An 18,539-nucleotide genomic window follows, 5' to 3' on the forward strand; every position below is an offset into this window, starting at 1 on the left:
CTGACCTCAATCCCATAGAAAATTTGTGGGCAGAACTGAAAAAGCGTGTGCGAACAAGGAGGCCTGCAAACCTGACTCAGTTACACCAGCTCTGTCAGGAGGAATCGGCCAAAATTCACCCAACTTATTGTGGAAGGCTATCTGAAACATTTGACCCAAGTTAAACAATTTAAAGGTAATGCTACCAAATACTAATTGAGTGTATGTAAACGTCTGACCCACTGGGAATGTGATGAAAGAAATAAAAGCTGAAATAAATAATTCTCTCTATTATTCTGACATTTCACATTCTTAAAATTAAGTGGTGATCCTAACTGACCTAAGACAGGGAATTTTTACCAGGATTAAATGTCAGGAATTGTGAAACTGAGTTTAAATGTATTTGGCTAAGGTGTACGTAAACTTCCGACTTCAACTGTATGTGTGAGTTTTTGATGTGCATGATATAAAGTAGTCAGGATTATGCAATGGGCCCATACAAAAAACCTGAATGGCAGATAACTTTTGACAAAACAGACCACAACATGCAGTTTCCAGGAACGCACGTCTCTGTTTATGTTTATGAGCAATGGAGTGAACAGCTGTCAACTCTGGAACAGGTTGAACATGCTTTGCCTCTGGCTCGTGGTAAAAAGGGTTTTGCACTCCAGCAGTCACAAAAACCTGGAGTTACCGGTTATTAATTTGCGACAGGTAGCCTTCCAGGGAAATGCTCCAGAGATTACTGTTGGGATGTAATGGATCTGTTTTCAATGGCTGGGCCCTAGGGGGTCCAGTTAAGACTATTTCCACAAAGAGACATCTGTTCAGGAAAAAGTTGGCCCCCGGATGGGTCTCATGTCACTGAGGATTTTGTCTCGAGAGGATTGGATGTCTTGAGCACTGGATCTGAATTTGAACTTGCAGGTAGAATAGTATACCTTGTCTATTTTGATTGAGGCCTTCGAGTTCATTTTGTTACTCAATTTTGTTTCCAATGGATTTTCTTTGACATTGTATGACTAAATGGAAAGCAAGCAATACCTCATGTTTCATTGCTCATTCCCTGTGCTTGGCTTGAACAACCGGACCAGACAGTTCTTCAGAAGCAACAAATAGTCACAAACTGCTTCTCCTTTGGGGGAACACATTTCCCAGGCTCCTCAGATCTAGGACACTTGAAGTCATCAAAGTAGAACAAGGCCTTTGTCGATTTACTCTTTAGAGTCCTTGGTTTTCCTGGCTCGGGATAAAGAGCAAAGCTTTTCTGTTGCTTCCTTTAAAAGTATGTCTATGCTGGTTTGATCCAATGGAGCCTTCCTCCCAGCGAGCATGATAAAGTACTGGAACTGATACACTTGATACGAAACCATGAGAATTGCTTCTGTTCGGTCATTAAAGGGGTCCATGGGGATGGGAAGTAAGAAAAAAATTATTGTTTGTGGAACAATGCGGCCAAGCATTTTGGACAACAAGCATCGTGCCGCATTCCGCTGGAGACAACAAAGGCAACACATTCCATCGTCTAATTGAGCCCCCTCAGATGACCCCGCTGTTTTGAAACCTGGGGTCCAGAAGTTACCAGCAACTTCACTGGGCATGGACACTGGCTGTGACCTTGATCACATGGTCAGAATAACTCCCCATTACTTAGTTTCAGTCTGTTTCCATCTAAATGAGAGGTAATTTGAGGAAATTTGTAAGATGGATGCATTTATCGAACGAGACTAAAGGGTTTTAGTCTTTGAACTAGACTAAAGGGTCAAATGGACTTTGGGGTCAAACTCTCCTGGATGCTGGACCCCAAGGCAATTTCTTTCAGGAAAATGAGTGTATTTCGATTGAACCTGTCAGTACAGTATAGCTCCAGTCAATGGACCCTCCCTTGGTGTGCTAGGAACAAATTCACCTTTTACTGCCGTGGCTTCCTGATAAAAGTCCCACAGGTGCTATATTAACCAGGAGAGGCCTGTTAGAGATCAGGCCCCCTGGTTGCACCAGCCAGAAGCCCCTATGATGAGGTAAGCCAGGGTGTGTTGGTCGGCCAAAGGCCTGGGCTTCCTTACCGGGTCTCTGTTCAGTTTGTGAAACACAGCTATCTGCTGATGCCCTCTAGGTCTGGAGTTAGAGGTTACCGCATCAGATGAATCAGTGGACAGCCAGTTTGACATTATTCAAGCCTTGCAGACACTGCCATTACCAACAATTTTAACTAAGAAATATATCAGGCGTCGCTGTATCATCGTCATCCTCACTACAGGGAAATATTCTGCTGTATTAAACAAATATAGGCTGATACTTTACTGTTGAATCTGAACTGGAAGAAACCTGTTCTCTCAAAATGACACTGTATAAATCGACATTGCACTGTATTATTAAACACTGAAAACTATACAGCAATTATAAATTAAATGCTCATAATGTGGACTATGTGCTTTTTGATAGTTTAGTGTTAGGATGTTTGGAGCTCACACAGTGACACAGACCTCCAATAGAATGTTGTCTCATCAGTTTTGTGTAGTCAATGGACAGACAATGCCTGGTTCACTATTCTTAGCCACCACTGTGAATAGTATTAGTGAAAGGCCCCAATGTCAGCACACATACACAAGGCAGTTGGCCTTGTTTCCCTGCCACCAAACACATCAACATATTGGACTACTCACTGTTATACAGCAGTCCATTTCTTTTTGTACGCCGTCCAAACAAGCCAAAGAACTGACAAATGCACACCCCAGCCAGCCAGTTGTTGTATATCCCGTATCCCCACACTTTTTCCACAGCTGTGCAAATAAATGTAACGGGACCAGTCAGGGAATTTAATCCCGCACATTTTTAGCTTTCAAAAAGAACCATCCGAAGAGCTCCACTTTTTTAAATGGCTATGTTTACTATGCGCCTCAAAAAGAAACATTAAAATTGGTCTTGCAATTCTAACCTGTGTGAAATGGATAGCTAGTTAGCGGTGCGCCCTAGTAGCGTTTCAATCGATAACGTCACTTTCTCTGAGACCTAGAAGAAGCGGTTCTGCAAGGGCTGTGGCTTTTGTGGAGCGATAGGTAACGATGCTTCATGGGAGGCAGTTGTGTTCAGAGGGTCCCTGGTTCATGTCCAGGTTGCTTCAAGGAGAGAGACGGAAGTAAGACTGTTACGCACTTACAAAGGGAAGATTAGAGGTGATTTGTGAATGAAGGGAGGTTGTTTATTAAGTGCTGCTGATATTTAAGTAAGACTGTTGTAATTAGTTTGGGACTGTATGTGTGTGTTAAACAATGTTTTTGGCAGGATTTGTGTGTGTATGTGTGAGGAGGATGTCCTTGTATACACATATCATTCCAGGGTTCGGTTTCCCAATAGCGATGGAATTTAGGCCTATGAATGTGTTAACAATGTATCTTTCCTACAACGGCTGAAGATGGAACATCCATTTCCCAAAACACCATGCAGAGAGCGCGGTCGCTAAGTGCATTGTTGGAGCATGTTTCGATACTGATAGGATCGAAAGAATGCAGTCATCTTGGGTTTTCATTTGAAGCATATGTTTATACGTCGGTTATTTGTATCGATTGCTAAGACATTGGAAACGTTGTATTTGTAGTCAACTTTGTTCTGAAGTTATTAGCAGTCACAGAGAGACGGATAATCCGTGTGATTCTATGTTTAGCGGAGATATTCTGTGTATGAAGTGGGAGGGCAAAAAAGCTTATAACGATGCACTTAGACCACTCGTAGAACAGCTGAGGCAGGCGTTAGATTACGAGCATTTTCAAGTGCAACTTTAGTAACTATGGTTTTGGAAAACAGGTCTGAGATTTAACGATGCTCCTACGAAGGTACTAACGATGAACTTAGCCTTCAGATGCTTTTGGGGGAACCGGGGCCGGGTCAACAGGTCAAGGTACTCTAACTTGCCTAGATTTCGGTTGTGATATTTGTGCTGACATCAGCCCATGCATTCTCCAAGTTTTACTCAGCTTGAAATTGAGAGGAGCTTTTTAGATGCTCTTCTATGATTTTCAACCTGCTACTAGTCTGAGGTATAGAAGCATTGTCATCTTTGGATGTACAAATGTACATTTGAACAAAACAGTCTAGCATATGCATCCACATGTCCTATTTCGAGCCTTAGACCACAGTGACACATTTAGACTTAGCCCAGTCATGCAAGCGCTACTGGACTACTACGAGAGAGAAATCCCCTGTGTCACATCCAATTACAGGCCTGGAACAGCCCCAGAGCACCATTTGGTGGGGATGATGGCAGCTTACGTCAAGCTTGTTAACATACAGCTTGTTAGTTAGCCCTGTCAATGAGCGAGAGTGACTGGATAGCCTTTCTAGTTTCTTGTTCTTTCCTCTTTGCTCTGGAGTTTGTCTCTGGAGATTTACGGAGGAAAAGTTTTGAAGCACCAGGAACAAAGGCTATTGTGTTTGAAGCCTGTTTCCCACAGATGGGTTTTTGGTTTATGGACGTTGATGTACAGTAGACATGTGAGTGTCAGTTTACTGTACCTTCTCTTTAATCCTCTTGGACCAGCCATGCTTTTTCATATTGCTATTGAAGTAGCTAAATGTTAAATAATGTAGCATTTTATAGTTATACGTCTTCAACTGAGGAATAACTCATGTCTATGAATTTAGAAAATACTGTTGTACACTGAGGAGGAGGACAAGGCATAGCTACTGCAGGACTACTGACTGACTAAAGTGCCTGAGAGGTTGAATAGGAACAAGGGAACTGACACCTTTGGTTTTCCTTTTTGATCGACAGGCAGTCACAGGCAGATGCTTCAATGACAAGGACTTCAGGGGAGGCCTGGAGAATGGGATCCTGCTGTGCGAGTAAGTGTTTTACCATTTTTTAAAACCACCTTCAAGTTACGATCATGACATAAGCTGTACCCTCAACTGTCTTCCTTTGCTGCTTGGCACAATAAGAGTTGCATTTATATGGCTGTTCTGAAACACGAAGCAACGCGGAGTGCCTGGATACAGTCCTTAGCCGCGGTATATTGGCCATATACTAAAAACCTCTGAGGTGCCCTATTGCTGTTATAAACTGGTTACCAACGTAATTAGAGCAGTAAAAATACATGTTTTGTCATACCCGTGGTCTACAGTCTATATACCACGGCTGCCAACCAATCAGCATTTCAGGGCTCGAACCACCCAGTTTATAATGTACAGTAAGTAGCCTGGCACGCCAGACCATGTGGTACAATAGTGAGTTAAGTACACTACAGGCTTACTGGCCATATGTGACCGACCGCCTTGATTCGGTCTTATGTAGCAACATTTGAAATTGTGTTTTTTACATTGGATAAAAGCACAGACACAGAGCTACAAAATGGTATATCATATACAGCATTTGAGGAACAATGGGAAAGTAATTCTGCTTTAAGTTGATGAACCTCACTTTTGAGAAAATGGCCTTTGAATGCTTTGGTACCTACTGGAAAGCTCTTTGTCTACACCCATTCAGCATCGTTCACACCCTTTTAAGCTTTAGCCCCCACCCAAACTCTGACCGTTTTGCTCGCCCTAGCAGAGCTGGTTAGGCTGTTTTCATGTTATCCAGAGTGTTGTGCTGGTAACTGGTAAGGTATCTGCTGGTAACAATTTAATTAAATGTTTTGCCTACTTTTACTGACACTGGCCATATTCAACGGGTGTTGAGCGTTCCTAAATTCATCAGTTATTCTGCGCTCTGGCACACTCAGACGAGAGTGCTCTGAAATCAGAAGTAGACGGCCAGACTGAATTTACGAATGCATCCGAAATGGTTACTTGCATAGTGGATTCTTTTGTTAAGACATGTAGCTAGCTAGCTAGCTAAACAATGAACCATAATCCCAACTCATGATGTTACTACCCTGCATGAGTCTGCAGGTAGCTAACCAATCAGGTTCAATGGTAGCTAGCTGACATTAACTAGCCAAGCAAATGACTCAGAGATACGAATAATAAGATCATACACGTAACATTAGCTAGCTAGCGAGTTAGCAAGCTAATTTTAGCTAGCTAACGGTACACTTTAACTTGAAATGAACTACTTTCTGTCAAAATTAGAAACGTGTAATATCTGAAAATGTAGCTTGTTAGAATGTTTTACCCGCATACATCATAGATGGACGCGTCTCCTGTCACGGATGCCATGGTTGCCCTTAGTTTGAAGATGTAATCTGGAAACAGGTGTTTTCTCCATCTCTTTAGCTATCATACTTGAATATCATACTGATTTATGTAGTTTTACTACTCGATACAGTTCCAAAAAAGCCGTATTAGACAGGATTATCTACACATACTGACCAGCTCAAATAGACAGAATGCGTGCTATATGGCAAACCAATCTAAACTCATTTCTCGGCATGTCCAGCCCTCTCATTATCTCAGCCAATCATGACTAGCTGGAATGTTGCTGTTTTTTTCTGTGGCTTAACCTACTGTGCTCGTAATTTAACAATTTTATTCATATTTACGGATGGCATACACGTTTGTTATTAGGGCACATGAAAGTTCACATGTTCGAGAAGGCATTTCTGGTCCCCAAAAAAACGCATTTTGGTTTAAAAAAAAGTTCACTTTCAAACGGCTCTCCTGTGAAGTAGTGACCCGCAACATACGCCTAGTTTCCTGAAATGGGTCACTATGGCTACAGAGTTTGGCTTTGTTAGTCAGGCTAGCTGAACATTACATGCACATTTTATAATATTGACTAGATATGTTTGCCATTTGAGATATTCACAGTTCTGAGGGGCTTAACCAATCATTTATTCTCTATTTAAAAAGACTGTGTTCCAGAGTTCTTTAATACCCATTAGATCTACTCTGATAAATTATTTAATATAGATACAGTAAATTAACAATTCAATAACTACAGTAAACTACTCATTGAGTCTTCAACCCTTTTCCTTTAGCGTGTAAATTGCATGCATCCTCCCACCCAGCCCGCAATAAATGTGTCAACTCAATTCATCACATTGTGGGAACACCGGTGTTATTGCTATAGTCTCCCTCCTTCCCTTCAGACATGTTCCTCATCCTGTGTTACGACAATAGTCTCCCTCCTTCCCTTCAGACATGTTCCTCATCCTGTGTTACGGCCATAGTCTCCCTCCTTCCCTTCTGACATGTTCCTCATCCTGTGTTACGGCCATAGTCTCCCTTCTTCCCTTCTGAAATGTTCCTCGTCCTGTGTTGCGACAATAGTCTCCCTTCTTCCCTTCAGACATGTTCCTCGTCCTGTGTTACGGCCATAGTCTCCCTCCTTCCCTTCTGACATGTTCCTCGTCCTGTTTTACGGCCATAGTCTCCCTCCTTCCCTTCAGACATGTTCCTCATCCTGTGCATACAACATACTTTACTTTACGGCATGACCCTGTCCTTTTCAGCAGTGGAGTCAATCTAGGAGATTTCATGGTTTTGGCTTCCCACTAAATTCCAGTGTGTGGATTCTGTGTAGTAAAGTGCACAGACACCCTAGGGGTTCAGTACAGCCCCCTGGAGACCATGAAGGGACTTGAGGGGTTTGAAGGACTTCAGTGGGGTCAACTCAAACAGATGGGTAATCCTACTGTGGGTTGTTGACAGTCTTCACAGTGAATTGTGGGTCTCTACTGTATGTACTCTGTCTACACTGTCTGTATGTGCATTTTGTGTGTGTGCATGCGTGATAACAGTCATTTTCTAATCGCTCGCAATAAAATCATTGCATGCATATCAGGCCACACGTTTCTGTCATGGAGATCCACACAGAGTCGGGACAGTAGTATGAATAACACCGCCATTGAAAGACCAGCATTATCTTACCATATTATCAATATCACATATCACCTTCTCCACTTACTCTTTACTACCACAGTCATGTGTGAAACACCTTTGTCAACAACCACCCTTACATCTAACCCTTCCCCTATCACACCATCCACAGCCATCCATCTCAATCCAACTCAAGCTCTCCACTCTCTTGCACTCAGCGTTTGAGATAGAATCACATTGCCTTCCAGGCATGTCATAACCACAGCGATTGTTATCACAAGATGGTTATGTCACGTTGGCTCTGGCTTTGATGAGGAACAAAGGGGGAACTATTGTAGTGCATTCCTCAACAACAGGACAAAGTAACAGGTCTGGAATCAGATAGGGGGAACTCTTGTTGTACATTCCTCAGGTGAATCAGCAATAACAGGCCTAGGATTAGATAAGATCCCCTCAGGCTCTTTCTAAAAACCTTGCACCTTGGGAGGAAGTGGAGGAAGTTGGAGAATGTCCCCTGTGGACCATGTGTGCTCTCAAAACAAGGGAAGGGCTGGACCACGAGGAAGTTATCTGTTTTGTCTTTGACACCCTTACCCGCTTATTTATCATGTGTAGTTTTTGAGGAAGTTACCTTGAGTGGGGAGGGGGATGTACTTTAGTTAAGTGTTTAGTTTCAGAACATCAAAAGGGGGGGGTCTTGTCTCGTGACTTCCCATGTTTTTGACAGATTTTGTTTTTGACAGAAGTGCTTGTGTACAATAACGTATTAAAGCTACAGTTATCTGTGTGTTAGTAATGTGTTGTGAACCATGACCTTACAACATTATCCCAACCACTCATGCCCACTGTCTCAGGAATAACATGACTGGATACACTAAAGCCAGATACACTATCTCAGTGTGTTAGGATGTATGATCGTTTGTTACGTGTTTGTGTGACTGGGTGTGTATTTAAGTCTCTTAAGACCTGTCTGTGAGTCTGACAGCAGTCCAAGGCCAGTCTGTGAGTCTGACAGCAGTCCAAGGCCAGTCTGTGAGTCTGACAGCAGTCCAAGGCCAGTCTGTGAGTCTGACAGCAGTCCAAGGCCAGTCTGTGAGTCTGACAGCAGTCCAAGGCTGCGGCTGTGTGCTCCACTGTGCTCCAATTTACCACAGCCCCCGTGAGGGCCGTGAGGACAGAGGTTTTTCCTCTTCGTCTGGTTCTGCCCTGTCATTATCACTATCCACTCCAACTGCCCTGAGACCTGTTCTAATATACAGAGGAGTGGGGAGCAGCATGTGTCCTAAAGTCCTTCCATCTGATTTAGAGCCAGTGTCAACGCTATCCTCCCAAGACGGCCACATAGGACACATTCAGAGGGAGGGGCCGTTTTCTGATTCCTTCATTCATTCTTTCTGTCGTTGTAGTCTGTCTTGTTTGTTTGTTTTTTCTGTCTGTCTCTCTATATTTCTCTCAATCTATCCCTCTCTCTCCTTCTCTATCTATATGAAATGCATAAGATTCCTGGCTCTTCAGAGCAACAGATGCTGGATAAGAGACATTGAAGTTCACCAGCTGTGGACTTTCTGGTTATGATGATCACCCACATTCACATGGAGTTATCTAAGGAAGTTTAGGTCTATAGCCCTCCCTCTATCCATAAAACAAAATACTAAATTGCTTTCTGTCTAAATTATACTGTAAGTGTCAGATGGTATCTGCTGGGACTGTTTCCAACAATACCTTTACAGATGTTATCCATTCATAGCTGTAGATATTGATGTTTTGTAGAGATATCTGATTGGATTTGAATCAGATGTTTGTGGTTTCATATTATTTTACATTCTCTCTCTCATCACTCTCTTTCTCTCTCTCAGGTTGCTGAGCTCCATCAAACCTGGCTTGGTGAAGAAAATCAACAGATTACCCACTCCCATCGCTGGCCTGGTAAGTTCTCTCCTTCTGCCATCACTCCATTCCTCTCCCCCTCTATCTTCTTCTCCTTCCATTCTTCTCCTCCCTCTGATTACCCTCTCCTCCCTTCCTCTCACTCATTCCCCCCCATTTTATTTCTCTCTCTCTCTCATTTTCTCTCTCTGCTTCTGTCTCTCTTTCTCTCATTCTCTCTCTCACCCCCCCCCCCCCCCCATCCTCCCACTTCCTCTGCATTGTTTTGGCTTGGCTGGAGTCTGCTGGTTAGCCAGGCCCAGATGTACTGGGACAGCCCCGGGATCAGTTATTAGTGTAAAACACTGTGAGACTGGCAGCGCTGTTAGACGAGACCCATTTCATGGTGTTACCACAAGGTAATACTACCTCTGCTCTACACTTTGGTCTTAAAATTGATCTCTACAGTAGCCCTTGTATATCCTGACTAGATTTGCTGCAATTATCTTGGTCAGATTTGTCACTATTGTGAGATAGGATCAGGGTTAGGTAGGTGGCTTTCAAAAATGTAATGTGTTACTAGTTGCCTGTCCAAAATTATAATCAGTAATGCAACTTTTGGATTACCCTAACTGATTACATTCAGTTACTTTTAGATTACTTTCCCCTTAAGAGGCATTAGAAGAAGACAAAAATGTATGTTATGTACAGTTGAAGTCGGAAGTTTACATACACCTTAGCCAAATAAATTTAAACTCAGTTTTTCAAAAGTCCTGACATTTAATCCCAGTAAGAATTCCCTGTTTTAGGTCAGTTAGGGTCACCACTTTATTTTAAGAATGTGAAATGTCAGAATAATAGTAGAGAGAATTATTTCAGCTTTTATTTATTTCATCACAATCCCAGTGGGTCAGAAGTTTACATACACTCAATTAGTATTTGGGAGCATTGCCTTTAAATTGTTTAACTTGGGTCAAATGTTTCGGGTAGCCTTCCACAAGCTTCCCACTACGTTGGGTAAATTTTGGCCGATTCCTCCTGACAAAGCTGGTGTAACTGAGTCAGGTTTGTAGGCTTCCTTGCTTGCACACGCTTTTTCAGTTCTGCCCACAAATGTTCTATAGGATTGAGGTCAGGGCTTTGTGATGGCCACTCCAATACATTGACTTTGTTGTCCTTAAGCCATTTTGCCACAACTTTGGAAGTATGCTTGGGGTCATTGGCCATTTGGAAGACCCATTTGCGACCAAGCTTTAACTTCCTGACTGATGTCTTGAGATGTTGCTTCAATATATGCACATAATTTTGCTTCCTCATGATGCCATCTATTTTGTGAAGTGCACCAGTCCCTCCTGCAGCAAAGCACCCCCAGACATGATTCTGCCACCCCCGTGCTTCACGGTTGGGATGGTGTTCTTCGGCTTGCAAGCCTCCCCCTTTTTCCTCCAAACATAACGATGGTAATTATGGCCAAACAGTTCTATTTTTGTTTCATCAGACCAGAGGACATTTCTCCAAAAAAGTACAATCTTTGTCCTCATGTGCAAACCATAGTCTGGCTTTTTTATGGCGGTTTTGGAGCAATGGCTTCTTCCTTGCTGAGCGGCCTTTCAGGTTATGTCGATATAGGACTTGTTTTACTGTGGATATAGATAATTTTGTACCTGTTTCCTCCAGCATCTTCACAAGGTCCTTTGCTGTTGTTCTGGGATTGATTTGCACTTTTCGCACCAAAGTACGTTCATCTCTAGGAGTCAGAACGCGTCTCCTTCCTGAGTGGTATGACGGCTGCGTGGTCCTATGGTGTTTATACTTGTGTACTATTGTTTGTACAGATGAACGTGGTACCTTCAGGCGTTTGGAAATTTCTCCCAAGGATGAACCAGACTTGTGGAGGTCTACAATTATTTTCTGAGGACTTGGCTGATTTCTTTTGATTTTCCCATGATGTCAAGCAAAGAGGCACTGAGTTTGAAGGTAGGCCTTGAAATACATCCACAAGTACACCTCCAATTGACTCAAATGATGTCAATTAGCCTATCAGAAGCTTCTTTAGCCGTGACATAATTTTCTGGAATTTTCCAAGCTGTTTAAAGACACAGTCAACTTAGTGTATGTAAACTTTTGACACACTGGAATTGTGATACAGTGAATTATAAGTTAAATAATCTGTCTGTAAACAATTGTTGGAAAAATGACTTGTGTCATGCACGAAGTTAATGTCCTAACCGACTTGCCAGAACTATAGTTTGTTCACAAGAATTTTGTGGAGTGGTTGTAAAACGATTTTTAATGACACCAACCTAAGTGTATGTAAACTCCCGACATCAACTGTATGTTACCAATTGAACGACATCTATTGCAGTTTAAATCAGTGTTAAAGTTTACATAACTGGCCATATATGAATGTTACATTTTACTTTATGGGTTGGTTATTTAGGCTTCTTCTAACCCATCGCTTTCTACTACATATAATAATATAATTAAATTATATCTTTGCATTAATATATACACTGCTCAAAAAAATAAAGGGAACACTTAAACAACACAATGTAACTCCAAGTCAATCACACTTCTGTGAAATCAAACTGTCCACTTAGGAAGCAACACTGATTGACAATCAATTTCACATGCTGTTGTGCAAATGGAATAGACAAAAGGTGGAAATTATAGGCAATTAGCAAGACACCCCCAATAAAGGAATGGTTCTGCAGGTGGTGACCACAGACCACTTCTCAGTTCCTATGCTTCCTGGCTGATGTTTTGGTCACTTTTGAATGCTGGCGGTGCTTTCACTCTAGTGGTAGCGTGAGACGGAGTCTACAACCCACACAAGTGGCTCAGGTAGTGCAGTTCATCCAGGATGGCACATCAATGCGAGTTGTGGCAAAAAGGTTTGCTGTGTCTGTCAGCGTAGTGTCCAGAGCATGGAGGCGCTACCAGGAGACAGGCCAGTACATCAGGAGACGTGGAGGAGGCCGTAGGAGGGCAACAACCCAGCAGCAGGACCGCTACCTCCGCCTTTGTGCAAGGAGGTGCACTGCCAGAGCCCTGCAAAATGACCTCCAGCAGGGCTTAGCACAGTGAGAAATGCTCTGAAATGTGAGAAAATCCAGCTCTGTGTGGGTGTGTGTGGAGAGAGGGGGAACGAGAGAGAAGAGAGAGAGGCTGGGAACTGGAGAAGAGAAGGGGACAGGAGCCTTAGCAGGGTCAGGTTGCACCGACAGAACAAAGGACTGCAGGACACCTGGCAAGCTCTGCATGGGAGACCAGAGAGATAGTGGGAAAGAGGAAACAGAGAGAGCGCAGGCAAACAGGCCCAACCCTCACTCTTACACTAGCCCAAGCCAATGGGATGTACCAGATGCTCAGCAGGCTCTGCTCACACTTACTGGTCTGAGGCCAAACCACACGACTAACAACATTGGGCACTTGATTGAACACAAAGCCTTCACTATCTCATCCTGGAATATCCAAGGCCTGAGGTCATCTGCTTTTGGCCTAAAGAGCAGGAACCTGGACTTCTGAAATACAGACATTGTCATCCTACAATAACATGGTATAGAGGAGATGGATCCACTGGTTGCCCTCTAGGTTACAGAGAGCTGGTAGTCCCATCCACCAAACTACCAGGTCTGAAACAGGGAAGGGACTCAGGGCGTATGCTAATTTTGTATAGAGCAGACCTAACTCACTCTATTAAATTAATCAAAACATTTTACATTTGGCTAGAAATTCAAAAGAAAATGATCTCAACAGAGAAAAATGTCCTCCTGTGTGCTACCTATACCCCCCCCCCACCCCCACTTGAATCACCATACTTAAATGAAGACCGCTTCTCCATCCTGGAGGGGGAAATCAATCATTTCCAGGCCCAGGGACATGTACTAGTCTGTGGCGACCTAAATGCCAGAACTGGACAAGAACCTGACTCCCTCAGCACACAGGGGGACAAACACCTACCTGGAGGTGAAAGCATTCCCTCCCCCATATGCCCCCCTCGGCACAACTACGACAACATAACCAACAAAAACGGGTCACAACTCCTGCAGCTCTGTCACACACGCTGGGTATGTACATAATCAATGGTAGGCTTCGAGGGGACTGTAGGCATACCTATAGCTCATCTCTTGGCAGTAGTACTGTAGACTACTTTACCACTGGCCCCAAACCAGAGTCTCTCGGAGCGTTCACAGTCAACCCGCTCACACCCCTATCAGATCACTGCAAAATCACAGTCATTCTAATATGGCATTGCTGGTTTGACCTTCCTTTGACTTCTCAACCACCTGGTAGAGCAATACTCAATCATGAGGCATCAAAGCCAAAGGATCTGAATAATATTAAGAAATGCTATAGAGGAAAGTAGTGTGGAAACCTAGAAAAAAACAATTGGGTAACAACAAATCCCTTTAAGACAACTTCCTGGACAAAATGTTTCACTGTAATAGTGGAAGTATAAACTTGGCAGTAGAAAACTTAGACAGGGAAGCTGAGAGGTCAAATACACTATCAAATCTAAAAATGTCAAACAGAAAACCAAAGAAAATGAACAACAATGACATGGTTTGATGAAGAATGCAAAAACCTAAGAAGGTAATTGAGAAATCTATCCAATCAAAAACATGGAGACCCAGAAAGCCTGAGCCTACTCCTTCACTATGGTGAATCACTGAAACAATACAGAAATACACTACGGATAAAGAAGGAACAGCAGGTCAGAAATCAGCTCAATGTAAATGAAGAATCCATAGACTAACCACTTCTGTGAAAATTGGAAAACACTAAACAAACAACAACACAAAGAGTTATCTATCCAAAAATGGAGATGTATGGGTAAACCACCTCTCCAATCTTTTTGGCCCTATGACAAAGAACAAACATCGAAAACATATACAAAACTTAGAATCAACTATTAAAGACTACAAGAACCCACTGGAATCTCCAATTACATTGAATTAACTAACGGACAAAATACAAACCCTCCAACCCAAAAGGCCTATGGTGTTGATGGTGTCCTAAATGAAATGATCAAATATACAGACCACAAATTCCAATTGGCTATACTAAAACTCTTTAACATCATCCTTAGCTCTTGTATATTACCCAATATCTGGAACCAAGGACTGATCACCCAATCCACAAAGTGGAGACAAATTTGACCCCAATAACTACCGTGGGTTATGCGTCAACAGAAACCTTGGGGAAATCCTTTGTATTATCATTAACAGCAGACTCGTACATTTTCTCAGTAAAAACAATGTACTGAGCAAATGTCAAATTGGCTTTTCACCAAATTATCGTATGACAGACCACGTATTCATTCATTTTTATACAAACCAAGCTTTTGACTCAATTTGGCATGAGGGTTTGCTATACAAATTGATGGAAAGTGGTGTTGCGGGAAAAACAAATGACAAATATACACAAACAAGTGTAAAGTTAAAATTGGCAAAAAACACATTTCAATCCACAGGGTCGTGGGGTGAGACAGGGATGCAGCTTAAGCCCTCAACATATATATCAACGAATTGGCTAGGGCACTAGAACAGTCTGCAGTACGCGGCCTCACCCTACTAGAATCTGAAGTTAAATGTCTACTGTTTGCTGATGATCTGGTGCTTCTGTCCCCAACCAAGGAGGGCCTACAGAAGCACCTAGATCTTCTGCGCAGATTCTGTCAGACCTGGGCCCTGACAGTAAACCTCAGTAAGAATAAAATAATGGCGTTCCAAAAAAGGTCCAGTTACCAGGAACACAAATTCCATTTAGACACTGTTGCCCGTGAGCAGGTATTCCCAAACTGGGGTACGCGTATGCACAATGCCGTCGGGGGTACGCCAAATAAAAATGTGATTCACATTTTTTTTAAATATAAAAACATTTCTTCACATTTTCAAAAAGTAAATTTATGTTTTAGAATGTGGCTATACATTTGGGTGAGGTTTTTTTCATGCCTGAGTAGCCTCGTTTCACTGCCAAAAATAAAATTAAACCATCTAGTGTTCAGCGAAATAACAACACAATGTAAAATACAGGTAGCCGAGTCAAATAATTAACATCCAATCCTATTAACCGTTACTCTTTCGCGGGAATTTCACTAACAGTCCGTATGTAGACAAACATAGCTGCTGCTCATTGCTTTTGCTTGAAAATTGATAAATGGTCCAAAAAAAGTAAGGCCTGCGTCCATAGAGACACATACCAGCTCTTCTTTTTGGAGAAATGCCCTCTGGTCTGATGAAACAAAAATTGAACTGTTTGGCCATAATGACCATCATTGTGTTTGAAGGAAAAAGGGGGCGGCTTGCAAGCTGAAGAAAACTGTCCCAACCTTGAAGCACGGGGGTGGTAGCATCATGTTGTGGGGATGCTTTACTGCAGGAGGGACTGGTGCACTTCACAAAATAGATGGCATCATGAGGGAGGAAAATTATGTGCATATATTGAAGCAACATCTCAAGACATCAGTCAGGAAGTTAAAGCTTGGTCGCAAAAGGGTCTTCCAAATGGACAATGACCCCAAGTATACTTCCAAAGTTGTGGCAAAATGGCTTAAGGACAACAAAGTCAAGGTATTGAAGTTGCCATCACAAAGCCCTGACCTCAATCCTATAGAAAGTTTGTGGGCAGAACTAAAAAAGCATGTGCGAGCAAGGAGGCCTACAAACCTGACTCAGTTACACCAGCTCTGTCAGGAGGATTCGGCCAAAATTCACCCAACGTGAATGACCTGCTACCACAAGAAAAGGGCAACCAGTGAAGAACAAACACCATTGTAAATACAACCCATATTTATGTTTATTTATTTTCCCTTTTGTACTTGAACTATTTGCACATAATATGACATTTGACATTTCTTTATTATTTTGGAACTTTTGTGGATGTAATGTTTACTGTTCATTTTATTGTTTATTTCGCATTTGTTTATTATCTACTTCACTTGCTTTGGCAATGTTAACATATGTTTCCCATGCCAATAAATTCCTTAAATTGAATTGAATCGAGAGAGAGCTGATAACGGTAATACAACCGGTCATGATGATCTCGATGGTGGAGCTGTAGAACTTTTTGAGGATCTGGGGACCCATGCCAAATCTTGGAACTTGAAACTCTCGACCCACTCCACTTCAGTCCTGTCGATGTTAATGGGGGCCTGTTCGGCCCTCCTTTTCCTGTAGTCCATGATCATCTCCTTTGTCTTTCTCACATTGAGAGAGAGGTTGTTGTCCTGGCACCACACTGCCAGGTCTCTGACCTCCTCCCTATAGGCTGTCTCATCGTTGTCGGTGATCAGACCTACCACTGTTATCTCATCAGCAAACTTAATGATGGTGTTGGTCGTGCTTGGCCACGCAGTCGTGGGTGAACAGGGAGTACAGGAGAGGACTAAGCACGCACCCCTGAGGGGCCCCAGTGTTGAGGGTCAGTGTGGCAGATATGTTGTTGCCTACCCTTACTACTTGGGGGAGGCCCGTCAGGAAGTCCAGTATCCAGGTGCAGAGCGAAGTGTTTAGTCCCAGGGTCCTTAGCTTAGGGATGAGCTTTGTGGGCACTATAGTGTTAAACGCTGAGCTGTAGTCAATGATCAGCATTCTCACATAGGTGTTCCTTTTGTCTAGGTGGGAAAGGGCAGTGTGGAGTGCGATAGAGATTGTGTCATCTGTGGATCTGTTGGGGTGGTATGCAAATTGGAGTGGTTCTAGGGTTTCTGGCATAATGGTGTTGATGTGAGCCATGACCAGTCTTTCAAAGCACTTTATGGCTTCTGACGTGAGTGTGTCCTCTCTAAGTAATATTGAGTCCTCTCTAACTAATAGTGTGTCTTCTCTCTCCCTTCAGGACAACCTGAGTGTGTTCCTGCGTGGCTGTGAGGAGCTGGGACTGAAGGGCTCTCAGCTGTTTGACACTGGGGACCTGCAGGACATCTCCACACGCCCCAACGCCAAGTAAGACATCACACACACCTGCTTCCCCGTCTGTCTGGCTGGCTGGTTGACTGGCTGGTTGGTTGGCTCACTGTCCAGTAGGTGGTCAGTAGGGTGGTTGGACAGTTGTTCTGTCTGTCTTTCAGCCTGAATGTCTGTCTGTCTGTCTGTCTGTCTGTACAGTTGAAGTCAGAAGTTTACATACACCTTAGCCAAATACATTTAAACTCAGTTTTTCACAATTCCTGACATTTAATCCTAGTAAGAATTCCCTGTCTTAGGCCAGTTAGGAACACCACTTTATTTTAAGTATGTGAAATGTCAGAATAATAGTGATTTATTTCAGCTTTTATTTCTTTCATCACATTCCCAGTGGGTCAGAAGTTTACATACACTCAATTAGTATTTGGTAGCATTGCCTTTAAATTATTTAACTTGGATCAAACGTTTCAGGTAGCCTTCCACAAGCTTCCCACAGTAAGTTGAGAGCATTTTGTCCCATTCCTGAGTTTGGAGGCCTCTTTGCTCGCACATGCTTTTTGAGTTCTGCCCACAAATTTTCTATAGGATTGAGATCAGGGCTTTGTAATGGCCACTCCAATATTTGTTGTTCTTAAGCCATTTTGACACAACTTTGGAAGTATGCTTGGGGTCATTGTCCATTTGGAAGACCCATTTGCGACCCAAGCTTTAATTTCCTGACTGACGTCTTGAGATGTTGCTTCAATATATGCACATAATTTCCTCCCTCATGATGCCATCTATTTTGTGAAGTGCACCAGTCCCTCCTGCAGCAAAGCACCCCCACAACATGCTGCCACCCCCCGTGCTTCACGGTTGGGATGGTGTCTTCGGCTTGCAAGCATCCCCCTTTTTCCTCCAAACACAACGATGATCATTATGGCCAAACAGTTCTATTTTTGTTTCATCAGACCAGAGGACATTTCTCCAAAAAGTACGATCTTTGTCCCCATGTGTAGTTGCAACCCGTTATCTGGCTTTATGGCG

At 42.9% G+C, this 18,539-nt stretch overlaps 1 protein-coding gene across 9 annotated transcripts in view; it reads left to right on the forward strand.

Moving 5' to 3' along the window:
* The window catches only part of LOC129858233 (LIM and calponin homology domains-containing protein 1-like), a 145,753-nt gene that overhangs the window by 63,537 nt on the left and 63,677 nt on the right, over nt 1-18,539 (forward strand). For all 9 annotated transcript variants that reach the window (XM_055927288.1, XM_055927292.1, XM_055927293.1 and 6 more), the window contains exons 2-4: nt 4,751-4,821; nt 9,594-9,663; nt 17,446-17,552. In XM_055927288.1, the coding sequence (XP_055783263.1) occupies nt 4,751-4,821; nt 9,594-9,663; nt 17,446-17,552 (248 nt within the window). The remainder of the gene's footprint in view (nt 1-4,750; nt 4,822-9,593; nt 9,664-17,445; nt 17,553-18,539) is intronic.

The sequence above is a fragment of the Salvelinus fontinalis genome, chromosome 6, assembly GCF_029448725.1.
Source record: "Salvelinus fontinalis isolate EN_2023a chromosome 6, ASM2944872v1, whole genome shotgun sequence".
Classification (NCBI taxonomy): Eukaryota; Metazoa; Chordata; class Actinopteri; order Salmoniformes; family Salmonidae; genus Salvelinus; species Salvelinus fontinalis.